Here is an 18,272-nt window from a genome sequence, read left to right as displayed (position 1 = left end):
GAGTTTCTCTGGTTGGAAGGAGCGCTGGTTTAGAGATGAGAGTGAGGTAACTGCAGAGCAGGTCCTGCTCACCCAGCATGGCATGTCAGATGGAGCTGTGCCGCAGGGATGCAACTCTGGGGCATCTGGGATATGGAGGAAACAGGACAGTATGAGTTCAGACTCCTCTTTTAACAGCAGTAGTTAATAACTGCTAAATACACATTTTTCAAGAAAAAAGGGTTGTTCTGTTGATTGGAGCCCACATGTCGTCTCTGCTAAACACTTGTCTCAACTGCCATGATCCATCGGGATCATCTGCTACTTCCTCTGCAGCCAGGCAATCCCATGCGAAAGAGCAACCGATTCAGCAGGCATTCCAGGCTGAACACAGGTCCCAGCCCTGAAACATCTGCAAGTATTTATGGAGATAACACTATCCAGAGGGTCTGCATTTCTGACGGAGCAGAGCAGCCGTGCTGAGGGGGCTGCAGCAGTTGCAGCCCGGAGTGAGTGCTTGGGATGCTGCTGCTTGTTGCTGTTTGGAAAAAGCGAGAAAAGAAGGAAAAAGGAAAAAAGCTGCTTTCAGCTCCTCCCTGCATGCCAAAATGTTTGCACAATCTGGGTTTCTGCAGCCACCTTATCCAGAAGTCTCCACTGGGAATGGTACCACATGGGATAATGCAAGGGCGAGGATACTGCGGCACTGAGCCTGGAGCATCCCAGGGAGAAGCCTTGGCGTTGGGGCAGGACCGCACTCCAGAGGATGCATTCAGCAGCACAAACAACTGATGCTCTCCAGATCCAGTTGCCACAGGGGATTTTTCTCTGGTGGAAACGCTGCCATGTCTCATAGATGCTTTTTCTCCAATAACCAGATACTGTTTGCGCTGAAGCTCAAAATGCAGACCCAAAGCACCACCTCTTGGGCCCAGTCATGGTGTGCGTTGGTGGCCGTGTACCCCACACATGTATTACCTGTTCACCCCACACCCTCACACACTGGGAGATACGAGAGGGAGGGCATCAGGGATTTAATAACTTGAGGATGGGGTATGGGTGCCTGTGCAGTCAGTACCTGAACAGCAGTGCAAATCCTTGCAGCAAAGGCAGGCATTGTGTGGCATTGACTCTTGCATTGATGTGGCTCAAGGATTGACTGGTCTTTGCCAACCTGGTTTTTACCTTCTGCGTGGTTTCATCACTCATTCACCTTCTGATCTTCCTACCCCAAATCCTGCAGCTGAGGTGTGTAGGAAGGGCTTTGGGGGTGGCCAGAGCTCATTGGGGGATGTTGTCCTCCACCTACAGGTGGTGGGAGGTGGCTGCTGCCCCTGCTGCACTTTGCATTTAGCCACCTCAGAAGCAAAACTAAGTCAACTTTCATGCCTGGAGAGGATTTCTGCTAAAGGAGGTTGATGCCACAGTTAGACCACAGAGGTTTGTCTTCTCTCTGCGGAACGTGGATGGAGAAGGCAGGAAGAGGGTTGTCCTGAAGTGCTGTGACCTCATCCAGATGAGGTTGGCCAGATACTAAGGGCAGGGGCTGGTTCCTTTTGGCTCCTGGAGAATAAATGGTGGTGTAAGTGGTGGGATTTCAGAGTCTGGAGCAAAGAGGCTGGCAGGAGGCTGTTGGTTTAAATCCGCTTGGCTCCATCTCGCTGCCAAACCGTTCAAATAAAAAATAAAAAAAAAAAAAAAAGAAGAAGAAAAAAACCCACCCTCTTACTTTATTTACATTGCACTCAAGTTTCCGCTGTACAAAAGATTTGCAGGTGCAAATATGTCCTGCCTTCATTAACTTCCCCTCCCTTTTTAATTTATGTGATTTCAATTTTCCTTCCCTGTACTGTTAATTAGGGGACCCTCTAATCAGTACCATTATCACAGTGGTATTCATGTTTAGGAAAGCTGCTAAACAAATGCTTGCAAAATTGCTAAATGGCTAATTAATGTCTGTTAATTAAGAAAATTGCTCATGGTAACAAACCATGCCATTGCTGGCAGCAGCTAGAAGGCGAACACTTGTTGAAATTAGTAACGAGGCAGGTAGAGAACATCTGCTCCGGCGCCAGTCCTGGAGCCTGCCGTCGCTTCCCATCACCTACTGACAGAGCTCCTTTGCTTTCTCTACCAATTACACCTCCTTTGACTCAAAAAATACTATTTTTTTTTCTTTCCTCACATTAACACGCACCGGTATATTCCTGCACCGAGCTCACGGTTTTTCCAAGCAAATTTTCATTTCATGCTTTTAAGAGAAATTTAAAAAAAAATTAAAGTGGGCGTTCAAGCCCAAAATGTCAGCGGCTGCTGCATTGCAGCCTTAAACCTGCACCAACTAATCTCTCCTTTTTTCCCCTAGACATCCTTTCTTTGCTGGCAAGCCATTTTACTCGCATCCTTAGGGAATCCACCTCAAGGAAGGATGTTGCATCCCTTCAGTGTGGCGATGCAGCCCCGGTTGTGCCAGCCAAACACTGCCCAAGCGTGAGCTGGGACATGCTCCTTGTCCTCTGCGCTTGCTCCAGCACCTCCAGTGAACCACGGTCAAAACATAAACCCAGAGGTGTTTCCAACCTTTAGGATGAGAGAGGAAAAAATATTTTTTCTTTTTTGGTTTGGGGGTGTTTTTTGTACTTCCCCCAACCTCTCTGGTCCTCTCCTGCATATTTTTTTCCTCGTTGCACGCCCCTGCAAAGTGTTTCCCTGTGTGTTTATCATTGCAGACTTGGTTGAACCACTGGACCATTTACCCTCAATGTGGCCACTGTATTTTGACAGATGTTCTGATTTTGAATATATATATTTTTTTGCATATCTCATTATTCATTGTTCAGCTACAAATGAATAGAAACTCAATTAAAAAGAGGGAAAAAAAGGAAAAAAAAAAATTTAAAACCGGGAGAACTGACTCCCCAACTAAACAGGTCCACCCGTGAATCCTTTTTTTAGCTCTTTCTGCGCTTTCATGTGCTAATCTATAACCTCCTTCTACTGTCTGACCTCACAGGGACCGCCTGGGTCACAGCCCTCGCCACACGCACAGCCTCCACCCCACAATCCTAACAGCATGATGGGACCCCACAGTCAGGTAAAGACACTAGCGATGGGTAGGGCTGTGAACCGGGACGTGCGCTCGATTTACTTCTTTTTTTCCCCTCTCTAAGCATGCTGGGCAGCGGTACCCGCTCCCCGGGGAGCATCCCCCCGGGCACCCCAGCTCCAAAGCAAAATGTTGATTTTTTCCCTTTTTTTTTCTTTTTTTTTTCTTTTTTTTCTTTTTTTTTTTTTTTTTTGGATATGCAGTTGTCAATGGACTGAGAAGTCAATAGTGGGTATCAGACTCTTTTACCTTCCCAAGGTAGCCTGAAAAATTTAGCTTGATGTGGGTTTTTAATCTGTTAGTAGCAGCAGTTGTACAAAAAGTAACATTAAGCCTTTCTTCTTTTTTTTTTTTTCTTCAGTACTTAGCACCGGGGTTTTTTGTGTGTGCGTGTCTGTATGTGCTTATTTGCCACTTTTTTTAATATATCTCTATATATTTAAACTTGAACAGTGTCTAACACTCAGGGTTTCCCATGCACTAATTTTAACAGCCTCACCTAGTATTGCCAATGTCAAACGCTCTCAAACAATAAATCTACAGAGAAAACGTTTAAGAAAACGGACTCCAGACACCTTTCTTTTTTTTTTTTCTTTTGAAACGTAACTTTTTTAAAAAGGATGTCTCCAGAAAAAAAAAATCAGAAATACCAAAAACAGTGTGTGCAGGCTAACCAGCGTGCGTGGGGAGCGTGCTGCCTCCCCACAGCTCAGCCCTGACCCCCTTTTGTGTCCCCGCAGCCGTTCATGTCACCGCGCTACGCCGGAGGTCCCCGGCCCCCCATCAGGATGGGCAACCAGGTACTGTGCTCCCGGGATTCCACATTTCCTAGAGATTGCTGTTATTTGGGGAGGGAGACAGTGGCCAGGTGTTCTGGAGATGCTCCTTGGGTTTGGGTGGCAAGCCATCACCTCCCTTGGGCATCCTGTTTCCTCGGTGCCGGACCATCTAGTGTCACTTAACTATTATATTTTAATGTTGTTTTGAGGTTCAGGCATATCCAGGGTGGAAACAACGGTGGGGAATGTGCCACTTTCTATCTGTGATGTTTCCAGCAGGGTTGTGCCATGCCATGTGCTTGCTGCCCGGCTGGATTTTCCCTGCAATCGCAGAAAATTAAAGTGATGGAGATAATCCTGCTGCTGGGCTAACCGAGCGCTTAGATCAGCGGCGGGGTCAAGCGGGGCAGGTCAATGCTGAATTTTTTGGGCTGGGTTTATCCTCTTATCCCGGCTTAAATGAGGGCAGTTTGTTTCTGGCCTTACGGATGGAGGCTTCCACCCCACGCCCTGCCCTGCATGTGTGCGTGGCTTTGGTTGAGGAATTCATGTCCTTCCCAACGATGCCATGCAGATCCATAGAGTAATGACCAAGCCAGAGGTTATTTGTCACTAAAGGGAAATTCAAAGAAACCTGCAATTCCCTTGAGCAGCAGAGGTGACTGTGCAAAAATTGGGAGCTTATTTTTTGGCTATCAGTGCTATTTTTGTATAGGTGTAATTAGCAGAAAGAGCAGGATAGTCAGGAAATAGGATGTAGCAGCTTGCTCTGTGTTTGTGCTTGCTGGATTTGAGACTTGAATAGCTGGAACTTGCTAAATGATGGTAAGACAGCTTGAGATGTGGCTGAGAAAAACGCAGTGGGGGCTGAGCCTCCCTCCCAGGGCACTGGTGGCTGTTTTAACGAGGTATTAATTGACTGCACCTCATCATGGGTCAGTTTTAACAGGACCCCATCCTGCTGTGGTCTAGGGCTCATCCCAAGCTCTGCTGGAGGTGAGCACAGTGAGCTGGGCAGGCAGGAGAGGCAGGGGACTAGTCTGGGGAGACTGCTCCCACAGAAGGATCAAGCATCCAGGAGTGGGTGAAGTTAATTAGAAGGATTTCATTTTTTTCCCCCAAACACCACATATAAAGCACATGTTTGTACCTACGCAGAGCTCGGCAAGGTTGTGGTCACATCCTGAGGGACAAGAGGAATAAATAGGCAGGCAGGAAGGTCAGGCAGCAGAAGTGTAAATATCCACCTCTACAACCCCTCTAGTTTATCTTCCTCCTGCTGCCAGCTTCCAGGCTGCAAAAAACTTGAGATTGGGCAGATTCTGCCTTGGTGCAGCCAAGTGAACCCGCTGCTTGCGCTGTGCTCCAGCAGTGGGATCCTCGGTGTCGGCATCCAAATAAAAGGCAGCACTGTAGCAAAACTGTTTACAGTTTGCTTCCCCTAGGCAGATGATATCTGCGTTTTTCTTCCCCTTTATCTGTTCAGAGCAGCCTTTGAACTTTAAATAGCAGTGTTGCCCAAGCAGAGCATGGGTTTGGGGAGGGGGAGCATCTGCCTTCCCCTCTGCCTATGTGGGGAGGGGTCCCAATGCTGCTCTGCTGCACGTGGAGCATCTCCCCTCCACAGCCCATGGAATCACTGTGACCTGTTTGGCCCTGTTGCTGTGTAGTACCAGGTTGCCATCCCACTGGTCACCTTTCCCTGCTGGGTTTCACACCTCTGCCCTGCTCAGCCTCAGGCTTTCCCCCACTGCCCTAAAATATGACAGCCTGACAGTGCGTGGCCTGCGGGGAGGAGAAAACTCTGGCGCCTTGTTTGGGTTTTAGAGGGTGTTTGCGAAAGGATGAGGGAGGCAAACATCTGGAGGCTGTAAAAGTGGGGTGTAGGATGCAGCAGGATGCAGGATTTACTCTTTTTTTAACCTTCCTGCCTTGTTTTCACAGCCCCCAGGTGCCGTTCCCGGTACACAGCCATTGCTGCCCAACTCAATGGATCCCACGCGACAGCAAGGTAAACCCAGCAGAGGAGGGGTGAACATGAACGTTTCTCCTCAGCTGTCAGTTTGGGACCTAAAGTGGCTGCAGTGCTGTGTAACACCCCTACTTTTGCTCCCAACAGGGCACCCCAACATGGGCGGCCCCATGCAAAGGATGAATCCTCCGCGAGGGATGGGCCCCATGGGTCCCGGTCCGCAGGTAAGCGCAGCTCCAGAGAGCATCATACGAACACTGCACATCATTGGAGCAACCTCCTGGGGCTCGGAGGGCTGGGAGTTACCCCCCCACACACCCTGTCCCCACATTAGTGTTAATGCATTTTACATTAGTCTTGCGTCTGGAAATCCCTCCTTTTAACATGAGTGAGGTCTTCAGAGCTCATTAAGGTTATTGCAGCCTCCCTCCTGCCCTTCTGTCAGAGGGGATGGCACTTAGCTCTGCGCCGGAGCAGCCTTTGAGTGCATTACACTGCCTGCCTGGGAAATAGTTACGGCCCTAACAGCAGGAAAGGGAAAGGAGGCTTGCATTTAAAATAAATAAATAAAAAGAAATGGCAAAGATCCCTTTAGCAAGGGAATAAGGCTTTCCCCTGTGAGGTTCCCCTCTGCTTGCCCCTCCTGCTGCCTGCTTGAGCTCTCTATTTCAGGAAAGGGGAGTAAACCCTTGAAATTAAGCAGATCTGGGTTAATATATGCTGTCATTCTGTTGATTTGCTTTGCGGAGTGGCTTATTGTTGACTCACTCCTGTTTGTTCCTTCTACAAGACTTCAAAACCAGATTACCATATTTTGGTTGGAGGTTTATCCTCTCTGCATTGTCGCCTACGTGGAGTTTGTAGCGCGAGGATCAGAGTCTGTCAAGAGGCGGGCGGGTGCGCTGGAGCTTTGTTTTGTTTTTCCCCCAGAGACTGTTGAGATAAGTGAATGTTGTGTAAAGAGAGAGTTGTGTCATCTCTTTAACACCAACCTGATGCTGCTGCTCAGGGATGCTCGGCCGCCTCCACGGACACCCAGATCCATCCCAGGGCAGGGGATAAAAAAACCTGCACAAGCATCGTTTCATGGACAAGCCCTCCAATAGCACTGCTGCTGTGCTTAAAGTCCTCCTTTCCCTGAAGGATTGCACCCAAAAAACCCCCGGCATTCGCCAGCGTGGCCTGCGCCAAGGCGAGCGGCGGCGGCTTGCCCGGGGGAGGTTGCTCGCTTCCCACTTCCAAAGCTCACCGAGAAACTTGGAAGCGGCGAGGGCGCTGTGAGCGCCGCGTGGGATGGCGGCGGCTCCGGGAGCCGGCAGGAGTTGTGAAATGTTCAGAGCTTTATTTTTGACTCCACCATTCCCTGTGTACGTACTTGAGGGAGAGGTTTTTTAAGAGGCAGCCTTTCCCTGGAGAAGCGCTGGGCTTCCCAATCTGGCACCCACGGGCGCTGCCTTCCCCCAGACATCCAGGAATTGACGCCTGCACAGGCAGCCACCAAAAATACCAGCCCTAGCCTAGCAGCCCCTCACACCTTGCATGCTCAAGGCTTGTTTTTCTTTAAGCTTTGCATCAGGACATTCCTAAATACTCCCCACATTATTCCAGAGGGCTGCAGAGCATCCAGCCAGGACATCCCAGCGTCCTGACAGCAGCTCCTTATTACACACCAGTGATGAATCATCCCTTTCAGCTGGTTGCTGCTGCCTTTTTCCCTTTAATAGTCCCAGTTGTATCTCTGCAGAAGCCAGGACAGGGTTGCCAGCGCCTCTAAGAAGAGGATTTGTAGCTCCCTGGGTTTTGGTGGTGTCTTGCCAGAGCCCGACATCCAGGTCGCTCAGCACAGCTGCGTTCCCTCCCCACCCTCCCTGAGTATCTTTCAGCTGGCTTCGTTTTCCAGCCTTTCAGCTCCAATTAAAAACGCTAAGCCCTTTTTCTTTTTTTAAACAAGGGGTTTGATGCTGCTATTCAGTGTAAATGGATGAAATTTCAATCAATTAAGGACTTGCCGGTAATTTGTTTGAGGAAAACCCTTTTCTGCCTCTTCAAAACAAACTTTGGTGATGCCTTCAGCAGAGCACCGTGTTCTGATGTATCCATAAATCTAGTGAAAAATTGACAGCAGTGAAGTATTGTACTTAACATCCAGCTTGGAGCACTCTGAGGGGGCTGTGGAAGGGGAAGTGGCAGCCATCACTCCTTCTGCTGTAGCAGTCTTTTCTCTAAATGGCAGAAATACAGCCCAAAAAGATTCAGTACAGGGAGGGAGGTGGAAGGGGAAGAGCGCCAGCGCGACCTAAATCTGGCTGCACTGGCTGCACGTCGCCTGGAGGGCACAGGGAGCAAAGCTGAGACCAAATGGAGCGCAGCATTCGAGGGATTCCTCTTCCTTCACTGCCCTGGGCTTAGCTTTGTACTAGAGCTGGTTTTAGGAGATGGGGGATGCAGATCTGAGGCTCCCAGTCCCAGCTGGAGGCTAAGCCAGGGTGGAATAAGCCAGGAGAGGAGCCTCAAGGGGCTGCCTGCCCTTGCCTGCTCCCCATGGCTTCAGACCCGCTCCAGGGGATAGAGCAGAGAGCTTGAGAGCACCAGGAAAACAAGCTTGGCTTGGTTTTCACTGCTCCAGTCGTCACCCTGAGAGCAGGGGATGCTCCATTGCAGGGGAAGCTCATGCAGCCTTTCCCCATCCTTAAAATGCAGCAGGAACCTTCCAAGTGGTGCCTTTTCTCCTCCTGCCCTTGTTTTCTCCTGCACAAAAGGACAAATCTAAAAGGCTGTTGTTGGCACCAGGGGCTGGGAGTGGATTTGTCTCCCAGAGTTGGGAGGAGGTTGTTTTCCCTTCAGCCATGTGGCCTCAGAGAGCAGGGAGGGGGAACTTCGGGGCTCAGCCTGGCGCCCATCCACTTTGAGCTGCCTGGTTTTTTATAAATATATACCAGTATATAAATATATATACCAACTGCCTCTACATTCATCATCATTAATATATTTTTCTATTAATCTCGTTTTTGCAAACAGACCTGCTTGGTTTTTTGTTTGTTTATTGGGGATCTTTTCCCTTCTCTTGTCTGGTGTCCCTTCCCATTGCAGTAGACTGACCCTTGGTTATTGTTGCAGAACTACGGCAGCGGCATGAGACCTCCACCCAACTCCCTAGGCCCTGGCATGCCTGGAATTAACATGTAAGGCAAACCCCCGCACCGGGATGTTTGACTGCTGACTCAGGACTGCAGGACTGTACAGATTAAAAGACAACATTCATTTTTTTTTCTTGTTTAATTTCGACCCCAGGGGGCCGGGTGCTGGTAGACCGTGGCCGAACCCCAGCAGTGCTAACTCAGTGAGTATCCCACGGTCCTTGGAGCAAGAGCAGGGTTGGTTGGAAGTTTCCTGCAAATGGGACCCATTCCCTGTTAGCTGAATCCTGCTAATGAGAGGAAGTTCCCCAGCCTCTTGCTTAGACTGCTGGGCCCTGGGACTCCCATCCTGGCCGGGCTGAGACGCAGTGGGGGCTCTCAGCTGTGTCCTGCTGGGAGCCAGCCTGTGGGAGCCCCTGTGCACCCATGGCTGAACTTGACTCTCTTCTCCCTACAGATTCCATACTCTTCTTCATCGCCTGGTACATACGTGGTGAGTCCTCCTGCTCCATCTGGCCATCCTGTCATTGAGGTGCAGAGATGGTTATAGGAGTTCATATGGTTTGGGATGCAATTGGTGCTGTGGGAAGTGACCAGGCTGGCTTGGGGGTGTGAGGTCAGCTGGTGGTTGAAAACGTGGAGAGGTGGGCAATGCTCATATTTGCACATCTGATGCCTGCTTTGTCTCTCTGCAGGGTCCACCCGGTGGCGGTGGTCCCCAGGGACACCCATCAGCCCAGTCCTGCAGGTATGAGCCCTCCAAGACCCCCTTCTCCCAGGCCAGCCCTTCAGGCTCTGCCCCTTCCCCTGCCAGGAGATCCCCATCCCTTGGGCTGTGCCCACAGGCAAACAACAGATTTTGACTTTCTGGGGAGTGAGTGGCATGGGCTGCTTGGCTTTGGGATGGCATTTCCTACATCCCCCTATGAATCTGGTAGCTGGGGGGCTCAGGAAGGTGAGGAATTACCTCCCAACACTTCCCAGCCAGGAGCTGAATTATTTTTCACAGTTGAATTTCTGTGATTAAAAACTTTGTGGATCTTCATTAAATACAAATTAGCCAGAAAATGGTGGTAGTTAGAGGGAATTTTAGGTGATAAAATACAAAAGAATGAGTTCAAGTGGCATGAGTTTGTTTTAATTAAGAAATGAATTAATCACCCGACTTACTGGGCTTCACTGTTCCACAGATTCAACAAATTCAAGTGACAACATCTACACAATGATTAATCCAGTACCGCCCGCAGGCAGTCGATCGAATGTAAGTCTGCTTTCTAATAATTTACATATCAGATACCATAACAAATCATAATTAACTTCATCAGTTGAGAGTAAAGCAGTTTAATTGATTTCAGCCATTTGTTACAAAACAGAAATAAAACAAACCATCAAAAAGCGATTAACTCTTGGGCAACTTTGTTAATTTTTTATGCTTATTAAGAGAGCAGCGGTCCTGCTGCTCCGGCCGAGGTTGGTGGCAGCTGCGTGCCCGAGAGGTGCTGGGATTGTAGGATGCAGGCAGCCTTAAATCTCATTAGATGCTGGTTGGATGGAGCCTTCTGTGTTGCCATGGCTCTGGGTCTGCCACTCAGCCAAATTTTGTAGGTGAATCCACAGGACCCCTGAGGCCTCACAGCCTCAGGGCGTGATACAGCCCCAAGTTGCACAGGGGAGGTCTAGGCTGGATATTAGGAAAATTTTTCATGGAAGGGGGTGTCAAGCACTGGAACGTGCTGCCCAGGGCAGTCGTGGAGTCACCATCTCTGGAAGTGTTCAGGAAATGTGGATATGGCACTGAGGACATGGTTTAGTGATTGTGCTGGGTTGACAGCTGGGACTTTGTGATCTCAAAGGTCTTTTCCAACCTTAACAATTCTGTGATTCCATGATGTGTCCCATTCCATGAGGGATGTCCTGGGAGGGGGGGTGGAGAATGTTCCCCAAGGAGCCACCGTGGCAGATATTTGGGGTAGTTTTGTGACTGATTTGGTTTTGTCACCTTTTTGTTCCTCAGTTCCCGATGGGCCCCGGCTCTGACGGCCCCATGGGCGGCCTATGGGCGGCATGGAGCCCCATCACATGAACGGATCGTTAGGTGAGCAACGGGCAGGGGGCTGCAGCTCAGGGAGCCACGATGGGCCTTCACTCCCTGGGGACACTGGCTGAGCATCCCAGTGCCTGCTCCCGTCCCAGGGTCAACCCACAGTTCACACCAGTGGCTCAAAGCAGAGCTGGAAATCAGAACGGGGTGTGGGGGCAGCCGAGCGGGGGGCACGAGGCCGTGGCTGCATGCTCAGTAAGGCTCTTGTCCTTTCTCTCCCCTCTGTGCAGGGTCAGGAGACCATAGATGGACTTCCAAAAGTAAGTGGGTTGCAGGGTGGTGTGTGGGCTCCCCTTTTCCCAGCACTGGGGTACCAGTGTGACCCTGATGGATGGGGACATGTTGGGAAATGTGACTGGGGTGGCCAGGGCTATGTCCTGCCCCCATGGTGTTTCATGGGGTGTGGTGACCTGCTCACCACCTCCCCTCTCATCTCTCACAGAATTCTCCAAACAACATAAGTGGCATTAGCAATCCCCCGGGCACTCCAAGAGACGACGGGGAGCTGGGAGGCAACTTTCTCCATTCCTTCCAAAATGACAATGTGAGTGAGTGCCTGCCTGGGGATGGGGGGACAGTCCCTGGGGAGAGTGGTCTTGGCAGTGGGTGCCTTTTGGACCTGGATTGTTCTGTGTGTGAGCTGCTCTGGGACAGAAAAGTGGGCAGGAAGAAGTATGCTGGTGGGTGGAAGCTTGGGGTCCTTGGTGGGATGAGTGTGTACTGATGGAGGGGAGAGGATCTGCAGGATGGAGAGGAGCTGGTGTAGATGCAGCCAGCTGTGCTGACCTGGCCGAGTCGAGGCTCCGTGGGTGGCTACAGACATCCCTCCGCTTCTTCCTCTATTAGCAGCATATACACGTGTGCATGTTAATTACTTGTTTTAAATTGCATCTCACCCCATACTGTTCTGCTGATTTTCTTCCCGGAAAAGCAAGTTACAGTGCACATTATGCCCTGATAAATTTGAGTCTCCAGCATATCCTCTCCTCCTGGTTTATTAGATCCAATTAGGTTGCTGTGTAGTTGTCATCAGCCTCCTTTTGCATCCCCCTTCAGTGGCCGGGGATCTGACCTGCCTGGTTTCTCACCCTGGCTCTGTCTCTCTTCCAGTATTCCCCCAGCATGACGATGAGTGTGTGATTTCCCTCCCCCTCCTCCTCTCCAGGATCAAGAGAGTCAGCTGCCGTTCGGAGGATCTCAACGAATTATGCAAGAAGAAGAAGAAGAATCTAGGTGTATGGGCAGGGACACGCGTGGCGGGGGCCAAAACCCCAGGTTTAGTTTCATGCAATAAAAAGGCTGAACTTTTTATTCCATAAAACATGAAGGACAAAACTTAAAATATTTCAAGACATGACAAGACCCTTCTTTGTGCAGAAGGGTTTATATATGTACATGACACTTCTTTTTGGAAACAAACGGAAGCCTCTAGCACCCAACTCCGATCTCTTTGCTTTGTTCTTTTAAATAAAGACAGAAACCGAACCTGTTGTATGTTTGTGCCGTGCGACACCAGGAAGCTAGTCTAGATATGAAATCATGTTGTCTCTGTTGTAGTCATTTTTTTAAATAAACTGGACAGTTTACAATGGTGGTTTTCGTTCAGAAGGCCTGTTTTTCTTTTTCTTTTTTTTTTTTTTTTTGGTTTTGGGGGTTTTTTTCCCTTCTATTTTTGGGGGTTTTTTTTGTTTGTTTGCAGCACAACGCTTCCTCCTCCAGTTAACAAGATCTGCTTTGGGGAAGAGACTCCACCACCTCGTTATAAACTTATTAACGCAGGTGACCCCCTTCTAGGATCACATCCTCGAATGAATCGTGATCTTGCTCTCTGTGACTGTGGCATGCACTGTGTTAGTCTTTCCCCCCCTCTCTGAGTACAAGAAGAAATCTCTTGTCCCTCCTTTCCCCAGAATCCTTCAGCTGGTTCACTGCAAAAATTGATTTTTTAAATATTTTTTTTTTAATCCACCGAAAGAAAGAGTTACTCTGACCTGGACTTTGAAACTGTGATCTCCAGCTAACTTGGGATTTTCTGGGGGTTTTCTTTGCTTTAGGGGTATTTTGGGGGGGGTGGTTTCTTTTCTTTAGAGATGTGCTCTTGTCAGGATTTCACTTATCTATGATTTGGAACTGGATGGAGATATTTTTTAAGGACATTCTTGTTGTTAAAATGTAACCTTGCTATTCTGTAGGCTCGCTCTGTAATAAGAAAATAAAAATTAATGGCAAGCATCGAAGGCCCTTCCTTCTGGTGGGAGAGGAAGGGATGAGCCAAGGCGGCGGGTTGGGATCTCTGTACTGACACTACCCTGTAGTTTGGTCTTTGTTTTTCTGCAGCTCCCATTTCTGCTCATGTATATCTATTCTGTAAAATATTCTCTCCCTTGGATTTGACCTTTGTGCGGATTATTGAAAGCATTGTATCTTGTTCGTGTTTTTTCTTACCTTGTAGTCTGGTTCGAAAATTACCGAGAGGGGAAAAAAAAATAAAATTAATTACATTATACTGTAGTTTGTGTACGATATTTGTTGATAATGTTTTATAAAGGGATGTCTTTTTTCCGCACCCCTTCATTGAAAGTTTTTGGGGGACATTTGGCTTGTTTTTATTATTCTGACTGCAAGACATGAGATGACAAAACTTCTTCTTTTTTTAGTGTGTAATATGAGTTCTTTTTTTTTTTTAATGTTTGCCTTCCTTTTCCTAGGCATTTCATTGTGCTTTACCTGTAGAGAGTTGGTGGGGAGGTAGGGGCGGGTAGGATGGGGTTCTGAGGGAGTCAGTCTCATAGTTACAGTCAGGTTAATATTTTCCAGGTAATAACCAAACACAGATTTCTTGCGTCAGCAAAACCCAGGGGCTCCCCTTTTCTGCTTCACATTCTTATTCAGGTTGGGGGGTTTTTTTCCTTTTTTTTTTTCTCTTTTTTTTTTTTTCTGACGTGAGGAAATGAAAGGACCGGTTTTAATGTATTTTAAAATGAATAGCTAAATTATTGTCTTCATTGGTATCGGATGGTTTTTTGAATGAAACGGTTCTCCCCCCTTCTCCCCCCCCCACCCCATGCTGTAATAAATATCAACATAAACATTTGATTTCAGTGCTCTGCTGTTTGTTCCTGGTGTTTGCTGCCAGACCCAGGGCGGGAGCTGGGTATTTTTTCCAACCTTTATCAAGGATCAAACCCCAGGTTTGGGATGCGGGAGCAGAGGTGATGCAGAGCTGAGGGAGGGGGCTGGAAGTTGGCCCCAAAAGGGATCCCAAAGGGATTTGGCTGTGGTGCAGGACCTGGGGGGCTGGAGAGGTTTGGTTTAACAATGCCCGCTTTTTTCTTGGGTTATGTTTTTTTTAAGCATTTTGAAAATTTAGCTTTTAGCCTAGAAAAATGGTTGGTGGTGTCTGGACTGGACTGAGCATTTGCTCGCTGGACTCTTGGCCTCCCTGCACCCAGTCCACCATGCTGCAGGCAGAGGGGGACTTTTAGGAGCTAAAAGGGGAATATTTTTTTTGTACACTGAACCCCAGGCTTTCCTCATTAGAGGCTGGAGGAGACAAAGTGCCAGTGTGGCAATGGAGGCAATCCCATGCAGCAGCTCTGTGGGAGAGGAGCTGGGTGTGGCCACCTCCTGTTGCTGGAGTCCTGCACTGCTGGGAGGTAAGCAAGGGAGAGGAAGACTCGAGTGTTTGCTTCAAATATATATATATATATGTATGTATTGGGCTTGCAATGGGGTCTGCTTGCAATGGGGTCTGCCCTCCTCGGGCAAGGGCTGGCTGCAGTGCTGGGTGGGGGTGTGCACCATTGTAGGATCAAACTCAGGTCGAGGCTCTGAAGGAGCTGCTGGGGGTGGAGAAGTGCAGGCGAGGCTGACCTGGTTCCCTAACGAGCAGCATCAGAGGCTGCTGGGGGAGAGGTTGAGACTTTTTAGGCCTTTACGTGGGTGGTTGCAACTGCTGGGTGCCTGAAACGCTCCCGGGAGCTTCTGTCTGAGACTTGTTCTCTGCCTTTGACTAGTTCAGGCAGGACATGGTTGGCTGCGAGTGTGCAGCTCTTGCTCCTTGCGGGAATGTTCAAGCGTGGGCTGTAGACTCAGGGAACTGTGGGCTTGGGGAACTGTGGGCTCAGGGGGCTGTGAGCCATCCTGGAGCTCTACCTGTCCTGGGGAATGCTCCCACCTGGCACCAGCACCCACAGTCACATCACTGCTGCAATTCCAGCAGTGAGCACTGTGCAGTCATGTTCTGTCATGGATGCTTGTGGAGCAGAAGGCTGAGGGGACAATGCTTTGGATGGCTGCTGGGTTTGGGAACCAGACAGAGAAATGACAGCCTGCAGAGCCCATCAGCATGTCCTTAATGGTGTGGCTGAGGAGAGGGGTGTGTTTGCACCTACCTGTGCAGGTTTGCTTCCAGGTTAATGCCACAGACGTCCATGTACAGGGTCTGCAGCCGTGTCCCAGCATGGATTTTGGTCCAGGCAATCACATCCCCTGTGCTTTGCAGGAGTGTGAGCATTGTCCATCACTTGGAGACAAGCAACCCCCAAGGGTTAAGTTGATGCTGATGAAGAAATCCTGCCCTCCCAGCTCCCTGGGGCCATCCCTGCCTGCACTGCCCATCCAGGCCCTGCTCAGCTGCCCTAAGCACCAGGCTCCTGCACTGCTGCCTGTTTTTATTGCAGGGCATAGAAAAGTCCTTCCCACTGGTTCTTAAGGGTTACAGGCTAATTTTATTAAATATCGCCATGAAACTGCCAAGTTCCCTCCTCTAAACGTCTCCTGGGCCCAACCTCAGGGATAATTGTCTTCCCCATTAGTTTTCATTAAATTAAATGCAGGAGGAGGATCTGAACAGCCAGGGGCTCCAAGCTGAGCACGGGGTGTACTTGCTGGCATGATGAGTGCAGCCCATGGAGCTGGATTTTGCACCGGGAGTGGTTCAGAGGAAGAGAGTGTGGAGTGGTGGAGCTGGGATGGCACTGTTTGCATCATCCCCAGGCTGGGGGCGGTGGCTGCAGAGCTCTGCTCTGGGCAGCCAGGCTCTGCCAGGTCCTCGTCTCGGGCTCCTGCCACCCAGTTCTTGCATGTTCTGCTTCCCTGGCTGCCGTTCATCAAAAGTTAATGCCTGGCCCTTGGTCCATGCTGAGGTAACACCATTTGTCTGCTGACGAGCCTTTATAACTTATTGATGCCAACTCAGATGAGGCTCTGTGACCCATTGTTGGACTCCCAGTCCCACCTCCCTCAGCTGGGCCGATTCCAGCAGGTCACGCTGGAGGAACTGGGAGAGCCGAACCATGCTCAGCGTGCTCAGGGGTACCACGGACATGTGGTAGGGGCTGCCTGGTCCATGGACCACGACAGATCAACCTGAGCATCCATGCCAGGTGCCAAGCTGGAAGCCCCACACTGCCCCCCTTGAGCTCCCCTGCAGGACCTCAGAGGAGCAAACCCTACACGAGGATCAGCTGCTCTTTCCAGCAACACGTGAGCGCTGCTTTGCCCTGGCCTCGGGTGAGACCAGCTCTGCCCTGAGCAAACCAGGGACACGGCCTCCATGCTTGTGTGTGATCCCCTCACCTCCAGCAGCTTCCTGATGCCTCACAAAACCTCTGAAGCCTTGTTTTCCCACAGCTCTTCCCCTGTCTCACTGCTTCTACCATTTTTTAAAACCTCCTTTGCTCTGCCTTTATCCATCCCTCCCTGTGCTCATGCTTTGTCTCTGCTCAGTTTGGAGACAGGATTCCAGCTTCCCCTTCTGCTGCCTGTCCTGACAGAGATGTCTCTGTTGAGAGGTAAAAGCGTCTGTAGGGACTTTTCCTCTTTCCCTCACAGACCATCTACATAGGTTCCCACATCTACTAGGAGCAAGGGAGGTGTTTCACCTCTCCAAGCCCCCTCCCCACCACAGATGTTTTTCCAGCAGGCTTCCTCAGGGAACCTCTCTGCTCAGGAATGCGAACAGGCAGCTGGCTGCCCTACAGGGCTTCCTCCCTAGGACGGGTAATGATCCGAAGCCGGAAGAGCGAAGGGATGTCAAGCAGGGTCCATGTGACACAGCAGGGAACCAACAACCCGAGAAACAAACACCTACAGGCTCCACAGAGCACGGGTGTACTAAAATATATTCCCAAATACCAGGATGCAAACCACAGACCTCAGCAGATTTACACTGATGAGCTGAACTTAGGCATCCCTTGAGCAGGCAGGATTAACGTGATTCAGATCAGTGCAACTCTTACTAGATTATTTCTCTTTCAAGCATTTCTCCTAACTATTGAGGGATTTGTTAATTTAATGTACAGCTCCCGCAACCCAATTTACGGGGTGCAACTGTTGTTCTCAAATGTGACTGGTGGATGTCAGCTGAAACCTGCAGAGTGGAGCTGCCTGATGGACTGGAACACACAACTGGGGTGTTCATCCAGGTGGTCAGAGACCACAAAGCAAGACCAGCCTCTGACACAAGACACTGAAGAGAGATGAATTTCTTGGAAATATGCTCTTCCACACCTTAAAATAGCACAGGCTGTCCTCTTCTTTCCCATGTGCTGGAGGGTATCAGAACTGCAAAACATTCTACATTTGGCTGCAGCTAATTTAGCTTTCATTTTACAAAACCCACACTAATCCCCCCATGTTAAAAAGAATACGCTTCCTGCTCAGTTAACTCTGTGTGGAAGGAAGAAATTCTTCCTTTGTATTTTTAGCAGCAAATACCAGCTACAGGCACCAAAGTTTCATGCTACATTCTACACCACTTTCCCCCCAAACGCAGAGGTCTCTTCATCCAGGACTGGGGGATAAAAGAACTGCGGTTCTACAGATCCAACAAAGCAATCTCTCCGATTAAGTGCTTTGGGAACTAAGCACAGGGCAGCACGACGCATCCCGCAGCAGCCAGGAGTAAAACAAAGTCAAAGCCAGGCAGAATGAAAAAGGCTCATGTCTCAGGCTCCCCCCTTGAAGCTTTGTAAGTCTCTTCTGCATTCAGAGGGACTCAAAGCAACCTCAGGAACAGGTTTGAGTCTGGCTCTGTGCAGAAGCTCACTGAGAGCAGAGCCTGCGCAGAGGAATAATGACTGGCTTATGTTCTTTCCAGGCAATGGAGGAAGAGTGCAGGAAGATGCATTTGATGGATTCTCTAACCCAAATTCAGAGGTGAGCCCCTAAAATGAAAGAGTTTCTTCATGCACTA

At 49.5% G+C, this 18,272-nt stretch overlaps 1 protein-coding gene across 1 annotated transcript in view; it reads left to right on the top strand.

The window, feature by feature from the left end:
* The window catches only part of SSBP3 (single stranded DNA binding protein 3), a 55,348-nt gene extending 42,042 nt beyond the window's left edge, over positions 1 to 13,306 (top strand). The window contains 16 exon segments of the mRNA XM_032696580.1: positions 2,993 to 3,073; positions 3,826 to 3,885; positions 5,809 to 5,875; positions 5,984 to 6,060; positions 8,954 to 9,018; positions 9,128 to 9,176; positions 9,431 to 9,466; positions 9,669 to 9,703; positions 9,705 to 9,721; positions 10,164 to 10,234; positions 10,988 to 11,026; positions 11,029 to 11,068; positions 11,305 to 11,315; positions 11,317 to 11,334; positions 11,517 to 11,618; positions 12,185 to 13,306. Coding sequence (XP_032552471.1) covers positions 2,993 to 3,073; positions 3,826 to 3,885; positions 5,809 to 5,875; positions 5,984 to 6,060; positions 8,954 to 9,018; positions 9,128 to 9,176; positions 9,431 to 9,466; positions 9,669 to 9,703; positions 9,705 to 9,721; positions 10,164 to 10,234; positions 10,988 to 11,026; positions 11,029 to 11,068; positions 11,305 to 11,315; positions 11,317 to 11,334; positions 11,517 to 11,618; positions 12,185 to 12,214 — 798 coding nt within the window. The 3' untranslated portion in view covers positions 12,215 to 13,306.
* Positions 13,307 to 18,272: the final 4,966 nt, after the last annotated feature.

The sequence above is a fragment of the Chiroxiphia lanceolata genome, chromosome 9 (genome assembly GCF_009829145.1).
Source record: "Chiroxiphia lanceolata isolate bChiLan1 chromosome 9, bChiLan1.pri, whole genome shotgun sequence".
Classification (NCBI taxonomy): Eukaryota; Metazoa; Chordata; class Aves; order Passeriformes; family Pipridae; genus Chiroxiphia; species Chiroxiphia lanceolata.
This window is presented reverse-complemented; position numbering and strand designations above follow the sequence as displayed.